The sequence below is a fragment of the Oncorhynchus mykiss genome, chromosome 5 (genome assembly GCF_013265735.2).
Source record: "Oncorhynchus mykiss isolate Arlee chromosome 5, USDA_OmykA_1.1, whole genome shotgun sequence".
NCBI classification, from domain to species: domain Eukaryota; kingdom Metazoa; phylum Chordata; class Actinopteri; order Salmoniformes; family Salmonidae; genus Oncorhynchus; species Oncorhynchus mykiss.
In genome coordinates this window covers 27,860,372-27,880,350 of record NC_048569.1, presented here as the reverse complement: position 1 = coordinate 27,880,350, position 19,979 = coordinate 27,860,372, and the positions used below count along the sequence as shown (strand labels likewise).

At 42.4% G+C, this 19,979-nt stretch overlaps 1 protein-coding gene across 1 annotated transcript in view; it reads left to right on the top strand.

The window, feature by feature from the left end:
• LOC110522892 (transmembrane protein 132C-like) overlaps positions 1–19,979 on the top strand; it is a 179,884-nt gene that overhangs the window by 64,388 nt on the left and 95,517 nt on the right. Inside the window, exon 3 of the mRNA XM_036977176.1 lies at positions 7,104–7,247. Coding sequence (XP_036833071.1) covers positions 7,104–7,247 — 144 coding nt within the window. The remainder of the gene's footprint in view (positions 1–7,103; positions 7,248–19,979) is intronic.

The window sequence follows — 19,979 nt, the reverse complement described above, 5'->3', positions numbered from 1 at the left end:
TCATCCAGAGTGATCATGGGCCTCTTGGCTGCATCTCTGATCAGTCTTCTCCTTGTATGAGCTGAAAGTTTAGAGGGACGGCCAGGTCTTGGTAGATTTGCAGTGGTCTGATACTCCTTCCATTTCAATATTATCACTTGCACAGTGCTCCTTGGGATGTTTAAAGCTTGGGAAATCTTTTTGTATCCAAATCCGGCTTTAAACTTCTTCACAACAGTATCTCGGACCTGCCTGGTGTGTTCCTTGTTCTTCATGATGCTCTCTGCGCTTTTAACGGACCTCTGAGACTATCACAGTGCAGGTGCATTTATACAGAGACTTGATTACACACAGGTGGATTGTATTTATCATCATTAGTCATTTAGGTCAACATTGGATCATTCAGAGATCCTCACTGAACTTCTGGAGAGAGTTTGCTGCACTGAAAGTAAAGGGGCTGAATAATTTTGCACGCCCAATTTTTCCGTTTTTGATTTGTTAAAAAAGTTTGAAATATCCAATAAATGTCGTTCCACTTCATGATTGTGTCCCACTTGTTGTTGATTCTTCACAAAAAAATACAGTTTTATATCTTTATGTTTGAAGCCTGAAATGTGGCAAAAGGTCGCAAAGTTCAAGGGGGCCGAATACTTTCGCAAGGCACTGTACATGTACTGTAGGTAGGGGTAAAAGTGACTAGGCAATCAGGATATATAATTAACAGAGTAGCAACAGCATATGTTTGTGTGTGTGTGTGTGTGTGTGTGTGTGTGTGTGTGTGTGTGTGTGTGTGTGTGTGTGTGTGTGTGTGTGTGTGTGAGCATATGAAGTGTGTGTGTGTATGTGTTGGAGTATCAGTGTAGTATGTGTGAGTGTGTGGGTAGCGTCTAGTGAGTGTGCATAGAGTCAGTGCAAGGGAGTCAGTTCAAAACAATTAAGATAAAGAAATTATGTAAATTGTCTGGGTAGCCATTTGATAAACTGTTCAGTAATCTTATGGCTTGGGGATAGAAGCTGTTCAGGTGCCTTTTGGTCACAGACTTGGCACTCTGGTACTGATTACTGTGTAGTAGCAGAGAGAACAGTCTATGACTTGGGTGGTTGGAGTCTTTTTAGGGCCTTCCTCTGACACAGCCTGGTATAGAGGTTTTGGATGGCAGGGAGTTCGGTCCCAGTGATGTACTGGGCTGTACGCATTACCTTCTGTAGCACCTTGCTGTCAGTTGCCATACCAAGTGGTGATGTAGCCAATCAAGATTCTCTTAATGGTGCAGCTGTAGAACATTTTGAGGATCTGGGCACATGCCAAATCTTTTCAGCCTACTGAGGGGGAAAAGGCGTTATTGTGTCCTCTTCATGACTGTGTTGGTGTCCATGGTAGGGCCTTAGTGATGTGGCCAACGAGGAAACCTGAAGCTCTTGAGCCCCACCGATGTGAATGGGTGCGTGTTCGGCCCTCCGTTTCCCTCCTTTGTCGTGCCCACGTTGAAGGACATTTTGTAGTCCAGGTAACACACTGCCAGGTCTCTGACCTCCTCCCTATATGCTGCATCATCGTCGCCAGTGATCAGGCCTACCACTGTTGTGTCATCTGCAAACTTAATGATGATGTTGGAGTCATGCGTGGCCACGTAGTTGTGGGTGAATAGGGAGCACAGGAGGGGACTGAGCACACACCCCTGTGTTGAGGGTCAATGTGGCGTATGTGTTGTTGCCTAAACTCTCCACCTGAGGGTGGCCCATCAGGAAGTCCAGGATCCAGAGGGAGGTGTTCAGTCCCAGGGTCCTTAGCTTAGTGATGAGCTTGTAGAGCATTTTGGTGTTGAACACTGAGCTGTAGTCAATGAACAGCATTCTCATGTCAGTGGTCCTTTTGTCCAGGTGGGGAAGGGAAGTGTGGAGTGCAATTAGAGATTGCATCATCTGTGGATATGTTGGGGTGGTATATGAATTGGGTCCAGGGTTTCTGGGATGATGGTGTTGATGTAAGACATGACCAGCCTCTGACTACAGATGTGAGTGGTAGTCACATAGTCAAGTTTACCTTGGCGTTCTTAGGCACACGAAGCATGGTGGTATGCTTGAAACATGTAGGCATTACAGACTGGGTCAGAGAGAGGTTGAACATGTCAGTGAAGACACTTGTCAGCACAATCTGTCTGGCCCTGTGGACTTTTGAATGTTAACCGGTTTAAAAGTCTCACTCACATCGGCTAAGGAGAGCATGATCATACAGTCGTCCGGAAAAGCTGGTGCTCACACACATGGTTCAGTGTTGCTTGCCTCGAGTTGAGCATATAAGGCATTTAGCTTGTCTGGTAGGGTTGCATCAATGGGCAGCTCTCAGCTGGGCTTCCCTTTGTAAAACGTGATAGTTTGCAAGCCCTGCCACATCTGACAAGAGCCAGAGCCAGTGTAGTAGGATTTGATCTTAGTCCTTTATTGCCGCTTTGCATGTTTGATGGTTTGTCGGAGGATGTAGAGGGATTTATTATAAGTGTCCAGATTAGTGTCCGCCTTTAGCTCATTGCGGATGTTGCCTGTAATCCATGGGTTCTGGTTGGGATATGTACGTATGGTCTTATTAATGAAGCAGGTGACTGATGTGGTAAACTCCTCAATGGCATCCAGATGAATCCCAGAACACATTCCAGTCTGTGCTAGGCAAACAGTCCTGCTTCATCGGACCACTTCCATCTTGAGCGTGTCACTGGTACTTCCTGTTTGAGTTTTTGCTTGTAAGCAGGAATCAGGAGGATAAAGTTATGGTCCGATTTGCCAAATGGAGAGCGGGGGAGAGCTTTGTATGTGTTTCTGTGTATGGAGTAAATGTAATCTAGAGTTGTTATCCCTCTAGTTGCACAGGTGACATGCCGAATAGAAATGAGGTAAAACGGATTTCAGTTTTCCTGCATTAAAATCACCTGCCACTAGGAGCGCCGCCTCTGGATGAGCATTTTCTTGTTTGCTTATGGCCCTATACACCTCGTTGAACTCCCAGCTAGGCCAATCACCACCTGCACCATGCTCTCTGGCCCTCTTACCTCTCAACTGCCAAGTCTTTGTCTCAGCCAGCTCTCCTCTCCACTCATTACCATGGGAACCAAAAGTGTGCTTTTGGAAATCTGGCATAAATATGTATTTTTATGTGTCAGTGTCTATTCATTTGGTAGAACTGTATTATTTGAAGCCAGACCTTGTATGAATGTTATGATGGTAATATAATGTTTCAGTATAATGAAACATGGTGTAATTGTCACCTGAAAAGACTGGTCTGACAGATTTAAGGGATATTTTAGCCCTCTTTTCTCCCATTCATATTGTCCTTTTTTGTAGATGATTGTGAACTCATACTCTTATATACCCCAGCTCAGTATTTTCCACCAATTAAAAGCCATTATGTGAGAGCTGGGGTAATCTAACCCCGTGGCTGGTACTGGTTAATGCAGCTGTATGTTTGTGCATCAGTTTGTGTCTGTGCATGCGCGTGTATGCGTGTGCTGTGTGTATTGAATTTGTAGTGTAGGCTATATCCATGTATGTAGAAGATATACATAGCTTTCCCAAATGATTTATACACAGCAGTGGATTACTCTCACCAGTCCTAACCCTGCCCCTTTCATAGTGCTCATGTTTAAAGGACAATACTGCCACTTTTCAACTTGATATTCCTTATCTCCAGCACCAAACCAGTGTCTACATATGTGAAAACAGCACGTTTCTATGATCTGTGGTTAAAAAGATAGAAGAAAGGTCCGATACAAATGTTTCTCTGTAATATCTGAGTTTCTTACCAGAGGGAGGGTATTTTCTTGCTCCCCACATCAGCATGAATCTCATGTTTGACAAGCACTGTTTTTAAAGTGTTGTAAAGTTTGATGATGTCATCTGGTATACATTTTTCACTTCATATTTTTTAGAAATGCTCCATTTTCACATACAGTGGGGAGAACAAGTATTTGATACACTGCCGGTTTTGGAGGTTTTCCTACTTACAAAGCATGTAGAGGTCTGTCATTTTTTTATCATAGGTACACTTCAACTGTCAGAGACGGAATCTAAAACAAAAATCCAGAAAATCACGTTGTATGATTTTTAAGTAATTCATTTGCCTTTTATTGCATGACATAAGTATTTGATACATCAGAAAAGCAGAACTTAATATTTGGTACAGAAACCTTTGTTTGCAATTACAGAGATCATACGTTTCCTGTAGTTCTTGACCAGGTTTGCACACACTGCAGCAGGGATTTTGGCACACTCCTCCATACAGACCTTCTCCAGATCCTTCAGGTTTCGGGGCTGTCGCTGGGCAATACGGACCTTCACCTCCCTCCAAAGATTTTCTATTGGGTTTTCCACCTCCATGCTTCACGGTTGGGATGATGTTATTGGGGTTGTACTCATCCTTCTTCTTCCTCCAAACACGGCGAGTGGAGTTTAGACCAAAAAGCTCTATTTTTGTCTCATCAGACCACATGACCACATCCAGATGGTCATTGGCAAACTTCAGACGGGCCTGGACATGCGCTGGCTTGAGCAGGGGGACCTTGCGTGCACTGCAGGATTTTAATCCATGACAGCGTAGTGTGTTACTAATGGTTTTCTTTAGTTTCTGTGGGCCCAGCTCTCTTCACTTCATTGACCAGGTCATGCTGTGTAGTTCTGGGCTGATCCTTCACCTTCCTCATGATCATTGATGCCCACCGAGTTGAGATCTTGCATAGAGCCCCAGACCGAGGGTGATTGACCGTCATCTTGAACTTCTTCCATTTTCTAATAATTGCGCCAACAGTTGTTGCCTTCTCACCAAGCTACTTGACTATTGTCCTGTAGCCCATCCCAGCCTTGTGCAGGTCTACAATTTTATCCCTGATGTCCTTACACAGCTCTCTGGTCTTGGCCATTGTGGAGAGGTTGGAGTCTGTTTGATTGAGTGTGTGGACAGGTGCCTTTTATACAGGTAACGAGTTCAAACAGGTGCAGTTAATATAGGTAATGAGTGGAGAACAGGAGGGCTTCTTAAAGAAAAACGAACAGGTCCGTGAGAGACGGAATTCTTACTGGTTGGTAGGTGATCAAATACTTATGTCATGCAATAAAATGATAATTATTTACTTAAAAATCATACAATGTGATTTTCTGGATTTTTGTTTTAGATTCCGTCTCTCACAGTTGAAGTGTACCTATGATAAAAATTACAGACCTCTACATGCTTTGCAAGTAGGAAAACCTGCAAAATCGGCAGTGTATCAAATACTTGTTCTCTCCACTGTATGTAGACACGGGTATTGTGCTGGAGATAATGAGGTAGAGAGAGAGGTAGAGAGTGGTAGAGAGAGAGAGGTAGAGAGAGAGAGGTAGAGAGAGAGGTAGAGAGAGAGAGGTAGAGAGAGAAGCCGAGAGAGGTAGAGAGAGCTTACGTTTGCTGTTCAATCTCTGAACACTATGGAGGTGTAACCTACTGTAGATCTGGGCTGTAGGTTTGTATGTAAACCATTTATTGTTACCACCTGTATTCAGCATGGAGTCATTACAGTATGAATCTCCACACAGGATGCTTCTTAAATGACATCCGATTCCTTATTTAGTGCACTACTTTTGACCAAATGTAGGGCAGGGAGTATTCAACTCTTACATTACGAGGTCCGGAGTCTGCAGGTTTTCAGTTCTACCTGATAATGAATTGCATCCACCCAGGTCTAAATGAGTTCCTGACTAGAGCGAAACAATGTAAAAGTGCAGTGGAACTAGCTTCGAGGTCCAGAGTTGAGTTTTAGGGATGTATGGAATAGGCTGCCATTTGGGATGCAGAGAGCTGGGAGCCATCAGTCAACTCCTCAGCCACATAGGCAGCAGTGTTGGCTCTAGCTGGCCTTTATCTGGGCTCGTCAGGAGCTCCACGCTGAACACAGGTCAGTTATTACTGCTAGCTGCAGCTCCCTGATAAGATCAAAGGAGAAACCGGGCTGAGTTGGGAGATGTGTGCCGCAGCTCTCCCTTTGGCCCGAGCACAGTTTGTCACGTATTCATCTGCTGTAATGTCACAACTTCCTCAGCGCGTTAGAAGTCCTTCACCATTTTCAGTAGGGGGAGGGGGGGGGGGGGGGGGGGGGGGGATTCTCCCATCTACCATGTTTCTTCCCAGTCAACAGTGATTTTTCACTGTTCTTTTTTTGTTGCCTGACTTTCTTCCTACTGTATCTATCCTTCCTATTTTACAATGTTTTCTTCAAAGACTGATTCTTTAGTGTCACAGGCTTGAAGCAGTGCAATTTTTCATGATAGAAAAAGGTAGGGACAGCCACTTAGGCACATCAGTGCAATATCCTATGACAAGGCAGAGAATGGAGATTAGCATGTGTTAGAATGGAGAATAGGAGCAGGTTAGAGAGTTACTGGCTTCTCTCCAGCTAGCTGTAACCATGAATAATGGCATAGATCAAATTAGAGTGTACAGCTCTTGTCTGAATACTCTTTTAAACCACAGGTGTGGATTAAATAAAATAGAAGACTGCATCACCTGTTTCCAGCTGTAGAGTGAGTCAGCATGGACACAGGCTGTTAACTTCCCGTTGTAGGTTTTATAACCTGTCTTGGATGTAAGTAGTGTTCCTGGCTTGTTGTGAACCTCCTAATTATAGTTCCACAATGTGTTCTTCGAAGGTTAATTCAAAGTCAATCCAACATCCTTATTGTTTTAAACAGCCAACAAGCCATCTGTTGTCTTTATGCCATAATTTGTAGGCTGCAAATCACATGAATTTCATCCTAGACAAGAAAACAGCAGGCTGTGAGGCTTGTTTTTTTTTTTTTTTTTTTTCATAGCCAACTCTCCCATGGTGAACTGCAAACTTTCTGTATGGAAGACTGCGGAAACTTCTGTTCAATATACATTGTATGTAATCTGGATCTGGATCAGAATGGACCTGAATCAATCTACTGTATGTACAAACAGTGCATACACATAGCCAAGTATGCTGGACCAGTGACATCACATTGAAGCCATGGCACCCTTTTTCCTATATGGTGCACTACTTTTGACCAGGACCATTTAGGATGCAGACATAGTAATCAGTCCCATTTAATGTTGTTGTCTGACATCTTCCCTCTCTCTCCTCCAGAGTGAAGTCGAAGGATGGCGTGGCATTCCTGGGGGCGAGGGCCAGTGACCCAGTCCTGTGGACAGTGAGTCAGGACGTGAGGAGCGAGGGACACAGGGTCATCACCCTTCACTGTCACCGCAAGGAGAACACCTTCGGTCAGAGGTCAGTGGCACATGGTTCTTGTTGATTACGATTCAACACACTGTAATCGCAGATTTGATGGATTATGGGTAGGGCCAGGAGTTTTCCTGTTCAGGCCATGTGGTCTGGGAAAATGGGCCCTAATGATGTATTATGGGCTAAAGCAACTGTCATGGTGTGCTGCTTACTCAGCAGACTCAGTTCAATGATGTTCATGAATAACAATAATGTTGTTAGAACCCCAAACAACCCCCTCCCAAAGAGACAACTCATTAATAATAACAATAATGTTGTTAGAACCCCGAACAACCCCCTCCCAAAGAGACAACTCATTAATAATAACAATAATGTTGTTAGAACCCCGAACAACCCCCTCCCAAAGAGACAACTCATTAATAATAACAATAATGTTGTTAGAACCCCGAACAACCCCCTCCCAAAGAGACAACTCATTAATAATAACAATAATGTTGTTAGAACCCCGAACAACCCCCTCCCAAAGAGACAACTCATTAATAATAATAATAATGTTGTTAGAACCCCGAACAACCCCCTCCCAAAGAGACAAGTCATTAATAATAACAATTTCACTACTGAGCAACTGAAATTCTGAGCTAAACTTTAATGCACTTGTCTCCCATTGGACTCCGTTTCAATTTATAGAGTGGGGAAGGTTGTCTAACTAATTTGTTTTGCTTTGGGGAGGGTTGTGTGATTTTTTTTTATTGGGTACATGGCTTTTCCCCATTTTACAGGTTTTACTATATAATGTCTTCCATATAGCCAAATATCCTAATCTGGTTGCATGCACCTCCTCTATTAGGGTGCTTTGGTACTTCCTTTATGCACTATACTTTTCTGCGCACATACTCAGTATCCTGTTTATAAACAAAGTTTACTACAGTTATTGTTATTTGTCTTGGTAATCATTATGTTTGAGGGGGGAGGTTGTGCAATTTATTTTACAGTGCAAGGGGAGGGTCATGTGGAAATATTTTAAACGTTGAAGAGGGGGGTGCATTTTTTTATGACACCTAGAGTATGGCCAAATTTCGAACTGTCCCTTATGTGTCTCATATTACCAGCCCTCTCCCCTGCAGTGGTGTGGGATTACTGGTCAGCCTAGTGCTGTGATGATTGACAGCCACAGTCACTGCTCCTTAGCATACTCTCTGTCCCTATGGTCTACCCCCTGGTGGCATTTACATAACTTACATTCATCTCATGAATACGTATTAGTATGAGTCAGTATGAGTCAGTCCCCAGTTAGTGGCTAAAAACAACGGCAACACTTTCCAATGTTAATTAAGTGGAGTTTATTTGTGATTTTTTTCTATCAAACATTAATTATAGAAATCTGTGTGAGAAACTTCCTCAGCGATGACGTGTCAGTTTAGAGATAAGGAAGCAGTGAGCAGGCTGGCATTTATTGGGATGACTCATGTACTGGAGGCACCTCTGCAGAGTGGTCACTAGCTGGCACAGCCACAAAGTCATGAAATCTGATGTTAAACCCAACCCTTAAAGGCACAATATGCATAAATCCCTCCACCATTTCCTGGTTGGTAAAATTATAATAGTTTGCCTAATTTCAGTTTATTTATAAACAAAACCACTGTGAAATACATTTTCAATAACCAAAAATATTGTATTTTCAGCTGTTTGAAGCTGGTGTGCAAAACCGAAAGTAGAAGACACAAAAACATTTAAAAACAGGAAGCATAGAAATAGCACATAGAACAGATCCACCGCTTCTTAGACTTCCTTTCAATGAAAATGACAGATCTATAACTCATATTTCTATGTGATTTAGATCGGTCACCCAAAAAGTTACATATTGCAGCTTTAACCTTAACCACACAGCAAACCCTAATGACTAACCCTAGCCTTAAATAAAGATATTTCCACGAATTTCTACGATATAGACAATTTTGACTTTTCAACTGATAAACATCAACCTGAAAGTAGCGAGGGAGTTGGAGAAGCGTTACGGACGGAGATGTCAAGAATTCATGGTGGTGAGGCTTTCTTGTGCTCGAGGAGAGGAAACATTAACAAACAAATTTTCCCTCCTTTCTTGTGGACCTCTTTACAAATTCTATTCAAGTACTGTACTGTTATTAGATTGCTTTTTCCCTCTCTTCCTTGAAATTCAGGTCGTACAGGGAGATGTCTAAAGAAGATATATATTTGTTGTGTTTACTGTGTTTTCATAGTTACATTTCGTGTCGAGCAACATAAGTGATTCAGCTTGGGCGCTGCCAATTACTCTCAAGTTACAGTCGAATGGGTAAAGAAATGTTTAGACCTGAAGCATATCTCTCTTAGACTTTGTAAAGCTATTAGGTTTTCCAAAGTTCACCAAGAGGATATTATTGTTTATTACAGCCTACCTGAAACCAAACACACAGCAATGTGTATACACACTACACAGTAATGTAGTGATACGTGTGCATGTGTCACATGACCCTGCCTCTCAGAGTATATAAAGACACAGAAAGGTCACATTGTGTCCATAAGCCTCTAACATAATCAGCGGTGACATTTATCACAGCGCACTACGCTTTATTACGGGCGACAGGTTCAGTCCACATCACTGCATTGTGTATCAAAAAGTATGTTGGCCCTCTTTGAAGCCTCATAGATCGATGCATTGCTTTCTTTTTGTTTATAAAGCTCTTTTAGGGACAAAATTTACTTGGGCGGGGTGACTGGTCCAAAAGAGGGGAGGGTTGTCTATCTTTTTTTCAGTGGTTTAAATTCCCTATTTTGCAGGTTTTACTATATCATTTCTTCCATATAGCCAAATTTCCTCATCTTCTTGCATGCGCCTCCCCTATCAAAGTGTTTTGGGATACAGTCAACTTTATCCTGCCCTCTATCTGTAATGACAATAGTGATAGGTGGATAATTTGTCCATATCTGCAATAGGTTAACTAGCAATCATACCACACATTAAACAATTCAAATCTGCAACAACTTTCTATATAAATCCACAAGAACTGTCACGCCCTGACCTTAGAGAGCTTTTTATGTATTTTTATGTCTCTATTTTGGTTTGGTCAGGGTGTGATTTGGGTGGGCATTCTATGATCCTTTTTCTAGTTTTGTTATTTCTAGGTTGGCCGGGTATGGTTCTCAATCAGGGACAGCTGACTATCGTTGTCTCTGATTGGGAACCATACTTAGGTAGCTTTTTCCCACCTATGCTTTGTGGGTAGTTATTTTCTGTTTAGTGTTATTTGCACCTGACAGGACTGTTTCGGTTTTGTTTATTCTCTTTGTTATTTTGTTATAGTGTTCAGTTTCAATAGAAAGCATAAACACTTACCATGCTGCACTTTGGTCCAATTCCTCTTCTTCAGACGATGACTCCCGTTACAAGAGCATAGAGGAATAGCTGATAGGCAGCAGAGAAGCTAGGTGCGCCATTGCACATGAAAGAGTCAAGACACGCAGCTGAAAAAGCTCCCTATTGATCTTGTTGAGGCCATAAAAATTGTATTTACTATATAATGGGTGCCCCTCTTCAGATTTCTCAAAATAGTAACAAAAACAATTGTGATTCATTTAATTCATATGAAACTATTATTTTTAATGAACTGAATGATGTGCTTTGCTATTGTAGTAGTTGGTGTTCGGTTAAATCGCGGTGAATCGAATCATGTACATCGCAATAATAATGTATGAATCACAAACAGTAAAGAGTGTAGCTGTAGCCTTCCTTTAGAATTGTGTCACTTCAAAACTAATTTTGTATATACTTTAAATTGATTTGGACATTTAATGTATGGGACACTGCGACTCAATAGATGCTAGTAGCCTGAAGTTAACACTTCTAAAGGTAAGATATGTAGCCTATTGGCTCTATAAAATCAGTTATGCGTGCTGAAACAGTCATTTAACGGTTTTCCCCAAAAACTTTCTAAATTAAATGTTGACTGCAAAATAGGCCTACCAGTCAGAACGCTATCATGATGATTTGTATCAATCGGGTGCACATTTGTTTTGCATACACTGCCATCACATGAGTAGTACAGAAACCTGACAGAAAAACTAACACGAATGTAATGTGACTGAAACTCAGCTGAGACATGTTTTCAATGGCGCTCTCCAACACCTGACACCTACAGTTGAAGTTGGAAGTTTACATACACCTTAGCCAAATACATTTAAACTCAGTTATTCCCAATTTCTGACATTTAATCTTAGTAAACATTCCCTGTCTTAGGTCAGTTAGGATCACCACTTATTTTAAGAATGTGAAATGTCAGAACAATAGTAGAGAGAATGATTTATTTCAGCTTTTATTTCTTTCATCACATTACCAGTGGGTCAGAAGTTTACATACACTCAATTAGTATTTGGTAGCATTGCCTCTAAATTGTTTAACTTGGGTCAAACGTTTCAGGTAGCCTTCCACAAGCTTCCCACAATAAGTTGGGTGAATTTTGGCCCATTCCTCCTGACAGAGCTGGTGTAATTGAATCAGGTTTGTAGGCCTCCTTGCTCACACAAGCTTTATCAGTTCTGCCCACAAATGTTCTATAGAATTGAGGTCAGGGCTTTGTGATGGCCACTCCAATACCTTGACTTTGTTGCCACAACTTTGGACGTATGCTTGGGGTCATTGTCCATTTGGAAGACCCATTTGTGACCAAGGTTTAACTTCCTGGTGTCTTGAGATTTTGCTTCAATATTTCTACATAATTTTCCTCCTTCATGATGCCATCTATTATGTGAAGTTAACCAGTCCCTGCTGCAGCAAAGCACCCCCACAACATGATGCTGCCAGCCCGTGCTTCATGGTTGGGATGGTGTTCTTCAGCTTGCAAGCATCTCCCTTTTCCCTCCAAACATAACGATGGTCATTATGGCCAAATAGTTTTTATTTTTGTTTCATCAGACCAGAGGACATTTCTCCAAAAAGTACAATCTTTGTCCCCATTTGCAGTTGGAAACTATAGTCTGGCTTTTTTATGGTGGTTTTGGAGCAGTGGCTTCTTCCTTGCTTAGCGGCCTTTCAGGTTATGTCGAAATAGGACTTGTTTTACTGTGGATATAGATACCTTTGAAATGACTCCAACGTAAATGTATGTAAACTACCGACTTCAAATGTATATAGTGGATTAGGGTTTGATTCCCTGACTTGGACTCAAACACTGGTCAGTGTGACTGTCATTCCAAAACCATTATACTGTCACATTTCTCGCTATATGAGCCATATTGAGAGCGGCAGAAAGCCTGGAGGCCAGTAACTGAAAGGTCAGTGGTTTGAATCCCCATGCCGACTAGGGGAAATATCTGTTGATGTGCCTTTGAGCAAGGCACTTAACCCTAATTGCTCCTGTAAGTCGCTCTGGATAAGAGCGTCTGCTAAATGACTAAAATGTAATAATGCTATTATTACCAAGTCGGTTTAGCCTAATGGCACAATGCAAAGGGTGTTTTCCTTTCACGCCAGTTACCCGGTTTCACATCCTTGTCTTGCTATTTGCTAATTTGGTGTCAGAAATGGAATTGGTATTGGTATTTTATTAGGATCCCCATTAGCTGTTGCATAAGCAGCAGCTACTCTTTTGGGGTCCATACAAAACATTCAACATTACATAACACAGAACATTAATAGACAACATCTCAAGGACAGAACTACATAAATAAATACAGTATATACTTTTACATTAAAAAATATTATTTTTTTTTACAAAAGGCGCACATAGCTACATTTCAATACATACACACAAACTATCTAGGTCAAATAGGGGAGAGGCGTTGTACAGTAACCGGAACGCATGACTCGGAAGTGCTAGGGGGCTGAGTAGTTGAAGCACAGGGATGTGTCTTCAAGTACAAAGGGGACAGTGTAGCAAACCTTGCTATATGAGCCACATTACAATTCCCAGCAAGTGGATTATCCCCATTGGCACAATGCATAGGATTTGTCTTTCACGCCGTTCGCTACAATACCAAAAGGCTAAAATCTATTGGTGATGTCGCTATATACAGTTGAACTCTGAAGTTTACAAACATTTAGGTTGTAGTCATTAAAACTTGTTTTTCAACCACTCCACACATTTCTTGTTGACAAACTATAGTTTTGGCAAGTCGGTTAGGACATCTACTTTGTGCATGACACAAGTAATTTTTCACTTATAATTCACTGTATCACAATTCCAGTGGGTCAGAAGTTTACATACACTAATCTTCTGATAGGCTAATTGACATAATTTTAGACAATTGGAGGTGTACCTGTGGATGTGTACCTGTGGATGTATTTCAAGGCCCACCTTCAAACTCCGTGCCTCTTTACTTGACATCATTGGAAAATCAAAAGAAATCAGCCAAGACCTCAGAAAAATAATTGTAGACCTCCACAAGTCTGGTTCATCCTTGGGAGCAATTTCCAAACGCCTGAAGGTACCACGTTCATCTGTACAAAAAATAGTATGCAAGTATAAACACCATGGGACCAGGCAGCCGTCATACCGCTGAGGAAGGAGACGCGTTCTGTCTCCTAGATGTGAACATACTATGGTGCGAAAAGTGCAAATCAATCCCAGAACAACAGCAAAGGACCTTGTGAAGATGCTGGAGGAAACGGGTACAAAGTATCTATATCCACAGTAAAACGAGTCTTATATCGACATAACCTGAAAGGCCACTCAGCAAGGAAGAAGCCACTACTAAAAAAATACTAATTGCGTGTATGTAATATTCTGACCACTGGGATGTGATGAAAGAAATAAAAGCTGAAATAAATCATTTTCTCTACATTTATTCTGACATTTCTCATTTGTAAAATAAACTTTTACTAGGACTTAGTTAATGTCAGGAATTGTGAAAAAATGAGTTTAAATGTGTTTGGCTAAGGTGTATGTAAACTTCCGACTTCAACTGTATGTACAGTACCAGTCAAACTATTTTTTTTACATTGTAGAATAATAGTGAAGACGTCAAAGCTATGAAATAACACATATGGAATCCTGTAGTAACCAAAAATGTGTTAAACATCTCAAAATATATTTTAGATTTTAGATTTTTCAAAGTAGCCACTCTTTGCCTTGATACATCTTTGCACACTTTTGGCATTCTCTCTACCAGCTTCACCTCAAATGCTTTTCCAACAGTCTTGAAGGAGTTCCCACATATGCTGAGCACTTTTCCTTCACTCTGCGGCCCCACTCATCCGAAACACACCAAGACAGTCGTGAAGAGGGCACGACAAAGCCTATTCGCCCTCAGGAAACTAAAAAGATTTGGCATGGGTCATGAGATCCTCAAAAGGCTCTACAGCAACATCGAGAGCTGACTGGTTGCATCACTGCCTGGTACAGCAATTGCTCGGCCTCTGACCGCAAGGCACTACAGAGGGTAGTGCGTACGGCCCAGTACATCACTGTGGCTAAGCTGCCTGCCATCCAGGACCTCTACATCAGGCGGTGTCAGAGGAAGGCCCTAAACATTGTCAAAGACCCCAGTGTCGTGTCTTTACTATCATTAAACTGAAGATTAATCTTTATCAAATGACTCTCTGTAATTATTATTACGCGATTAAACTGATTAATCATGTAACTGTAGTTAACTAGGAAGTCGGGGCACCAAGTTAAATATTCAGATTACAAAGTTATAATTTTCCTAATATAACTTTTCAGATATTTTCATATCTGCTCAATAGACTTCTGATTATTGAATTCTTCTTTACCTCACGTTAGTCTCATTCCAAACGTCGTAAATTGTTGGTTATCTGCACAAACCCAGTCTTTACTATGAGTCATCCATACATCAATTGTCTTAAATCATTTATTTATTAACTAACTAAACAATCACAGAAGTGCACACACAAACAAACAAAGTAAATATGATGGAGCTGGCGGCTGAGCCGCGGGAAGAGCCAGAGACGGTTAATGAGGCAATGGAGAAGTTGGGAGAGAAAGAGATGAGAGAGATGTTGTGCAAGTGTGTTCTGCTCAACATCCGGCCAGAGGATCCGGTTAGCAGGCTGGTGCAACCTGTACCGGCTCCACGCTTCTGGCCTTCAGTGGGCCTCCCCAGTCCGGTACGTCCTGTGCCTCCTCCCCGCACTCGCCCTGAAGCGCGTGTCACCAGTACCGGCCCCACGCATCAGGCCTCCAGTGCGCCTCCCCAGTTCGATACGTCCTGTGCCTGCTCCCCGCACTCGCCCTGAAGTGCGTGTCACCAGTCCGGTGCCACCTGTACCGGCTCCACGCACAAGGCCTCCAGTGCGCATTCACAGTCCAGAGCTTCCGGCGACGGTTCCCAGTCCAGAGCTTCCGGCGACGGTTCCCAGTCCGGAACCTCCTGAGACTGTCCACGGTCAGGAACCTCCAGCGTCGGCCCACAGTCCGGAACCTCCAGCGACGCTCAACGGTCCGGAACCTCCAGCGACGGTCCGGAGTTTCCAGGCAAGGCGTCCATTCCTGCTCCAGGGCAGGAGCCTTCCTCTGCGCCGGTGTCCAGTCCAAGCACGGTGTCCAGTCCAGCTCCATGGCAGGAGCCCTCCTTTGCGCAGGTGTCCAGTCCAGACACGGCGTCCAGTCCCGCTCCTAGGCCAGAGCCTTCCTCAGCGCCGGTGCCCAGTCCGGGCGCGGCGTTCAACCCAGCTCCATGGTCGATGTCCAGGTACGTCGTTCAGCCCGGCGCCATGGTCGGATCCGGGGTCTGGGGGTGGACACGACCCACACCGGAGCCGCCACCGACACTAGTCACACCCCCTAACCCTCCCATTTGGTTTCAGGTTTTGCAGCCGGAGTCCGCACCTTTGAGGGGGGTACTGTCACGCCCTGACCATAGAGAGACCTTGTTTCTCTATGGTGTAGTAGGTCAGGGCGTGACGGGGGGTGTTCTAGTTTAAAATGTCTATGTTGGTGTTTTGGTTTGGTTCCCAACTAAAGGCAGCTGGTAATCGTTGCCTCTAATTGGGGATCACATTTAAGTAGCTGTTTTTTTCAACTGTGTTTGTGGGATATTATTTTGTGTTTTGTGCATGTGCACCACGTAGTCACGTTTCGTTGTTAGTTTATTGATTTATTTGTTTTGTTCTTGCTAAGTGTCACTTTATATTAAATGTGTGGAACTCGACATCCGCTGCACCTTTGTCCATCTCAACACACGTTCGTGACACAGCCTGACTAACCCGTGTCTGTATGTAGCCTCACTTCTTTTATAGCCTCACTACTGTTTCTAGTCTGTTTTATTTATTTACCTACCTATTGTTCACCTAATACCTTTTTTTTGCACTATTGGTTAGATCCTGTAAGTGAGCATTTCATTAATAAACTGTTGTATTCAGGGCATGTGACAAATACATTTTGATTTGATTTGAAACCGTCTCAATTGGGTTGAGGTCGGGTGATTGAGGAGGCCAGGTGATCTGATGCAGCACTCCATCATTCTCCTTCTTGGTCAAATAGCCCTCACACAGCCTGGATGTGTGTTGGATCATAGTCCTGTTGAGAAACAAATGATAGTCTCACTACGCCCAAACAAGATGGGATGGCATATCACTGCAGAATGTTTTGGTAGCCATGCTGGTCTTGGTCTTAGTATTTTGTGTTTTCTTTATTATTTTGGTCAGGCCAGGGTGTGACATGGGTTTATTTATTGTGGTGTGTTTTGTCTTGGGGTTTTGTTAGGTATTGGGTTTGTGGCTTAGTGGGGGTATCTAGCATAGTCTATGGCTGTCTGGAGTGGTTCTCAATCAGAGGCAGGTGTTTATCGATGTCTCTGATTGGGAACCATATTTAGGCAGCCATATTCTTTGAGTGTTTCGTGGGTGATTGTTCCTGTCTCTGTGTTTGTTTGCACCAGATAGGCTGTATAGGTTTTCACGTTATGTTTGTTGTTTTTGTATTTGTTTGTGTTTTTTTGTTATTAAACATGTATCAAGAATACCACGCTGCATTTTGGTCCGACTCTCCTTCACCGCAAGAAAACCCTAACATATTCTACAATGTAGAAAATGGTAAAATACAGGAAAACCCTTGAATGAGTACGTCTGTCCAAATTTCTGACCGGTACTGTCTATAAATGTTATTAACTTTTCCAAAACAATTATCCATTATACATTTAATTACATGTTCATGGCCTTAGGGACAATAAAATTATCCTACCTAGATTAGTTTACAAAACCACAATGCAATACATATTTGCATTATTATTTTCAAGTGAGTGCAATTGAATACAAATCTACTCTAGGTTGTAAATTGCCGTAAAAATGTAAGTTGAATCATGCTGCAAAAGTCCTGTTATTTGAATGTTTCATTCCATTTGGATCAGTTGTGGATACTCTCGACAGATTATACATTTTAGACAGGCATAGTACAGGACAGTCTGACTGTATTTTTACTTGTGATACGGATGCGCTGTCTGTTGCTGTTCATCATTCTCCCAAGTAGCCACATAGGCCTATGCTCCCAGCAGTCCCAGCTAATCAGGAAAGCTTAACGCCATTCTGCCACCAATCCGAATGGCTATTCCTCAACCTAGAACCTAGAACTCTTCAATATAACCTAAATATGTGTCATTTAAATGTTCAAATGTATAACTTTTTATTTGTGGCATAAACACAACCAGTCACAATGTTTTAATCTGATTAGGCTACTTCAAAAGTCTCCTGTAGTCTTAGTCTGCACGTTCATCCACTCCACTCTAATATAATTCCAGCATACAAACTGCACAACGGCCATTCGATGAATGGAAAGAGAAATCTGTTACAAAACACAAACGTTTAATAACATTTCGAGATTGTCAAGACAAGCCTTAGATATTGAGTAGAGAGGGATGTATTTTCTGTTTGTCGAGATTAATATACTCTATTTGATTGTGGTGTTGAACACACAAACCATGATGAAGTGCTCGAAGTCGGTAATCAGTATGCAGTTGGCATAGATACTTGTTGGAGGAAAATTGTTGCACATATTTTATATAATTTTGAATATGGCATCAAAATGTGGAAAGTCAGTTTTCCCTCTAGTTGGTCATTGTCTGCAGCTGACTCTGACACCAGTGTAATGAGACAGGTAGGGAGAGTGAGCTCGTCCGTGGTGGTCGCCGACCCCTCTGATCCCAGTGTAATGAGACAGGCAGGGAGAGTGAGCTCGTCCGTGGTGGTCTCCGATCCCTCTGATCCCAGTGTAATGAGACAGGCAGGGAGAGTGAGCTTGTCTGTGGTGGTCGCCAACCACTCTGATCCCAGTGTAATGAGACAGGCAGGGAGAGTGAGCTCGTCCGTGGTGGTCTCCGATCCCTCTGATCCCAGTGTAATGAGACAGGCAGGGAGAGTGAGCTCGTTCGTGGTGGTCGCCCACCCCTCACACTTCTGGCCCGTAGCCATGCGTGGCATCGAATATGACCCAAAACCATGCGGAAGTGGTCAAGTCGATATCCACATTTTATAAAAACAGGGTTGTTATAGTTATTATTATTTGTGGTGGTAATACTTTTTTTTAGATGTATTTTTATGAGGGGGAGGGTGTTGTGCACATTTTTTGTACAGTACAAGGGGAGGGTCACGTAGAAATCTTTTTAACGTTGGGAGGGTGATTAATTTTTTTGTAATGACCCCCCCCCCCCCTCCAGTAAATTCAGAACTATCCATTAAAAAAACCCTTTGCTGTACCTAACATCATTCATAACCTTTAGACATATGAGTTACCATACCCAGTCTCATGGATGGCTAACTCTAGAAATGCATTTTGTTTCTACAGAGTTAAGTAAACCAGCTTTAAGTTAGTTGTGGAATAATCTCCAAAATTCTCTAAAGTTGGATGAATTGGTGCCTCTGCATTTCAGACAGCTGATTGAGATCCTTTTTTTTAATGAAGAATGTGTTTGTTTTCTATTTTGCATTGATGTGTATATTTTTGTAATTACAGGGCTCATCTGTAAAATAGACCTTGGTCTCATCATGACTCCCTATCAAAATAAACCTGTGAAGAAAATAAAATACAATTCAGACTGGTAAAACCAAGGCCCTGGAATTCATCAGGTGTCTTGTACCTCTAGAAATGAAATGGGTAGCCGTGTACTGATGGTCTGCTTGGTGCTTTAGCTTTCCAGGAGAGGAGACAGCCTCTCTAAAAAGTTGCAATCTTTCAGCTGTAATGTCTGTATTTTCACCCACCTGACACTGAGATCCCTAAGAAACCAACATTTGTACTTGTACTGTAGATTACCAGATTTCTCTGCTACCGTACTCCTTTTCCTCCCATGGTTGGTGTTAGAGGCAGTATGGTGGTGATTGGGTTCTACGGTCAGAAGGAGTAAGGTTGTGCCGACGTGTGCCTGTGTGTATGTGAGAGAGGGAGAGCGGGAGAGATGAGAAAGAGTAGGTCTAATGTACATTTCAGGTCCGTGGACAGCGTACTGAAGGTTTACTGCTTTATTATACTGATGGAAGTGTGACTGTATAAAACATCTCTCACTTATGATCAGGACTAGATTATGTCACGAGAAATCCCCCGCATTCTCAATTTGTCTGTTCAACCTGAGTTGAAGCATAATGGATATATTTATGGATCGATAAACATCGACATATAACAGACACATAATGAAAGAGATCATAAAATTAAACCATGTCAGGAGGCAGATGAAAAGAAGACTAACCAATGTATGTGCTGTAAAGATTTCCCCCAGGAACTATCATCATCTCTGTTAGCGGAGATGTGTCACGGAGGCCTCAAAGACTGAGGAGAAAAAGGACCAGAATATTCCAGTCTACTGTAAATTGCCTTT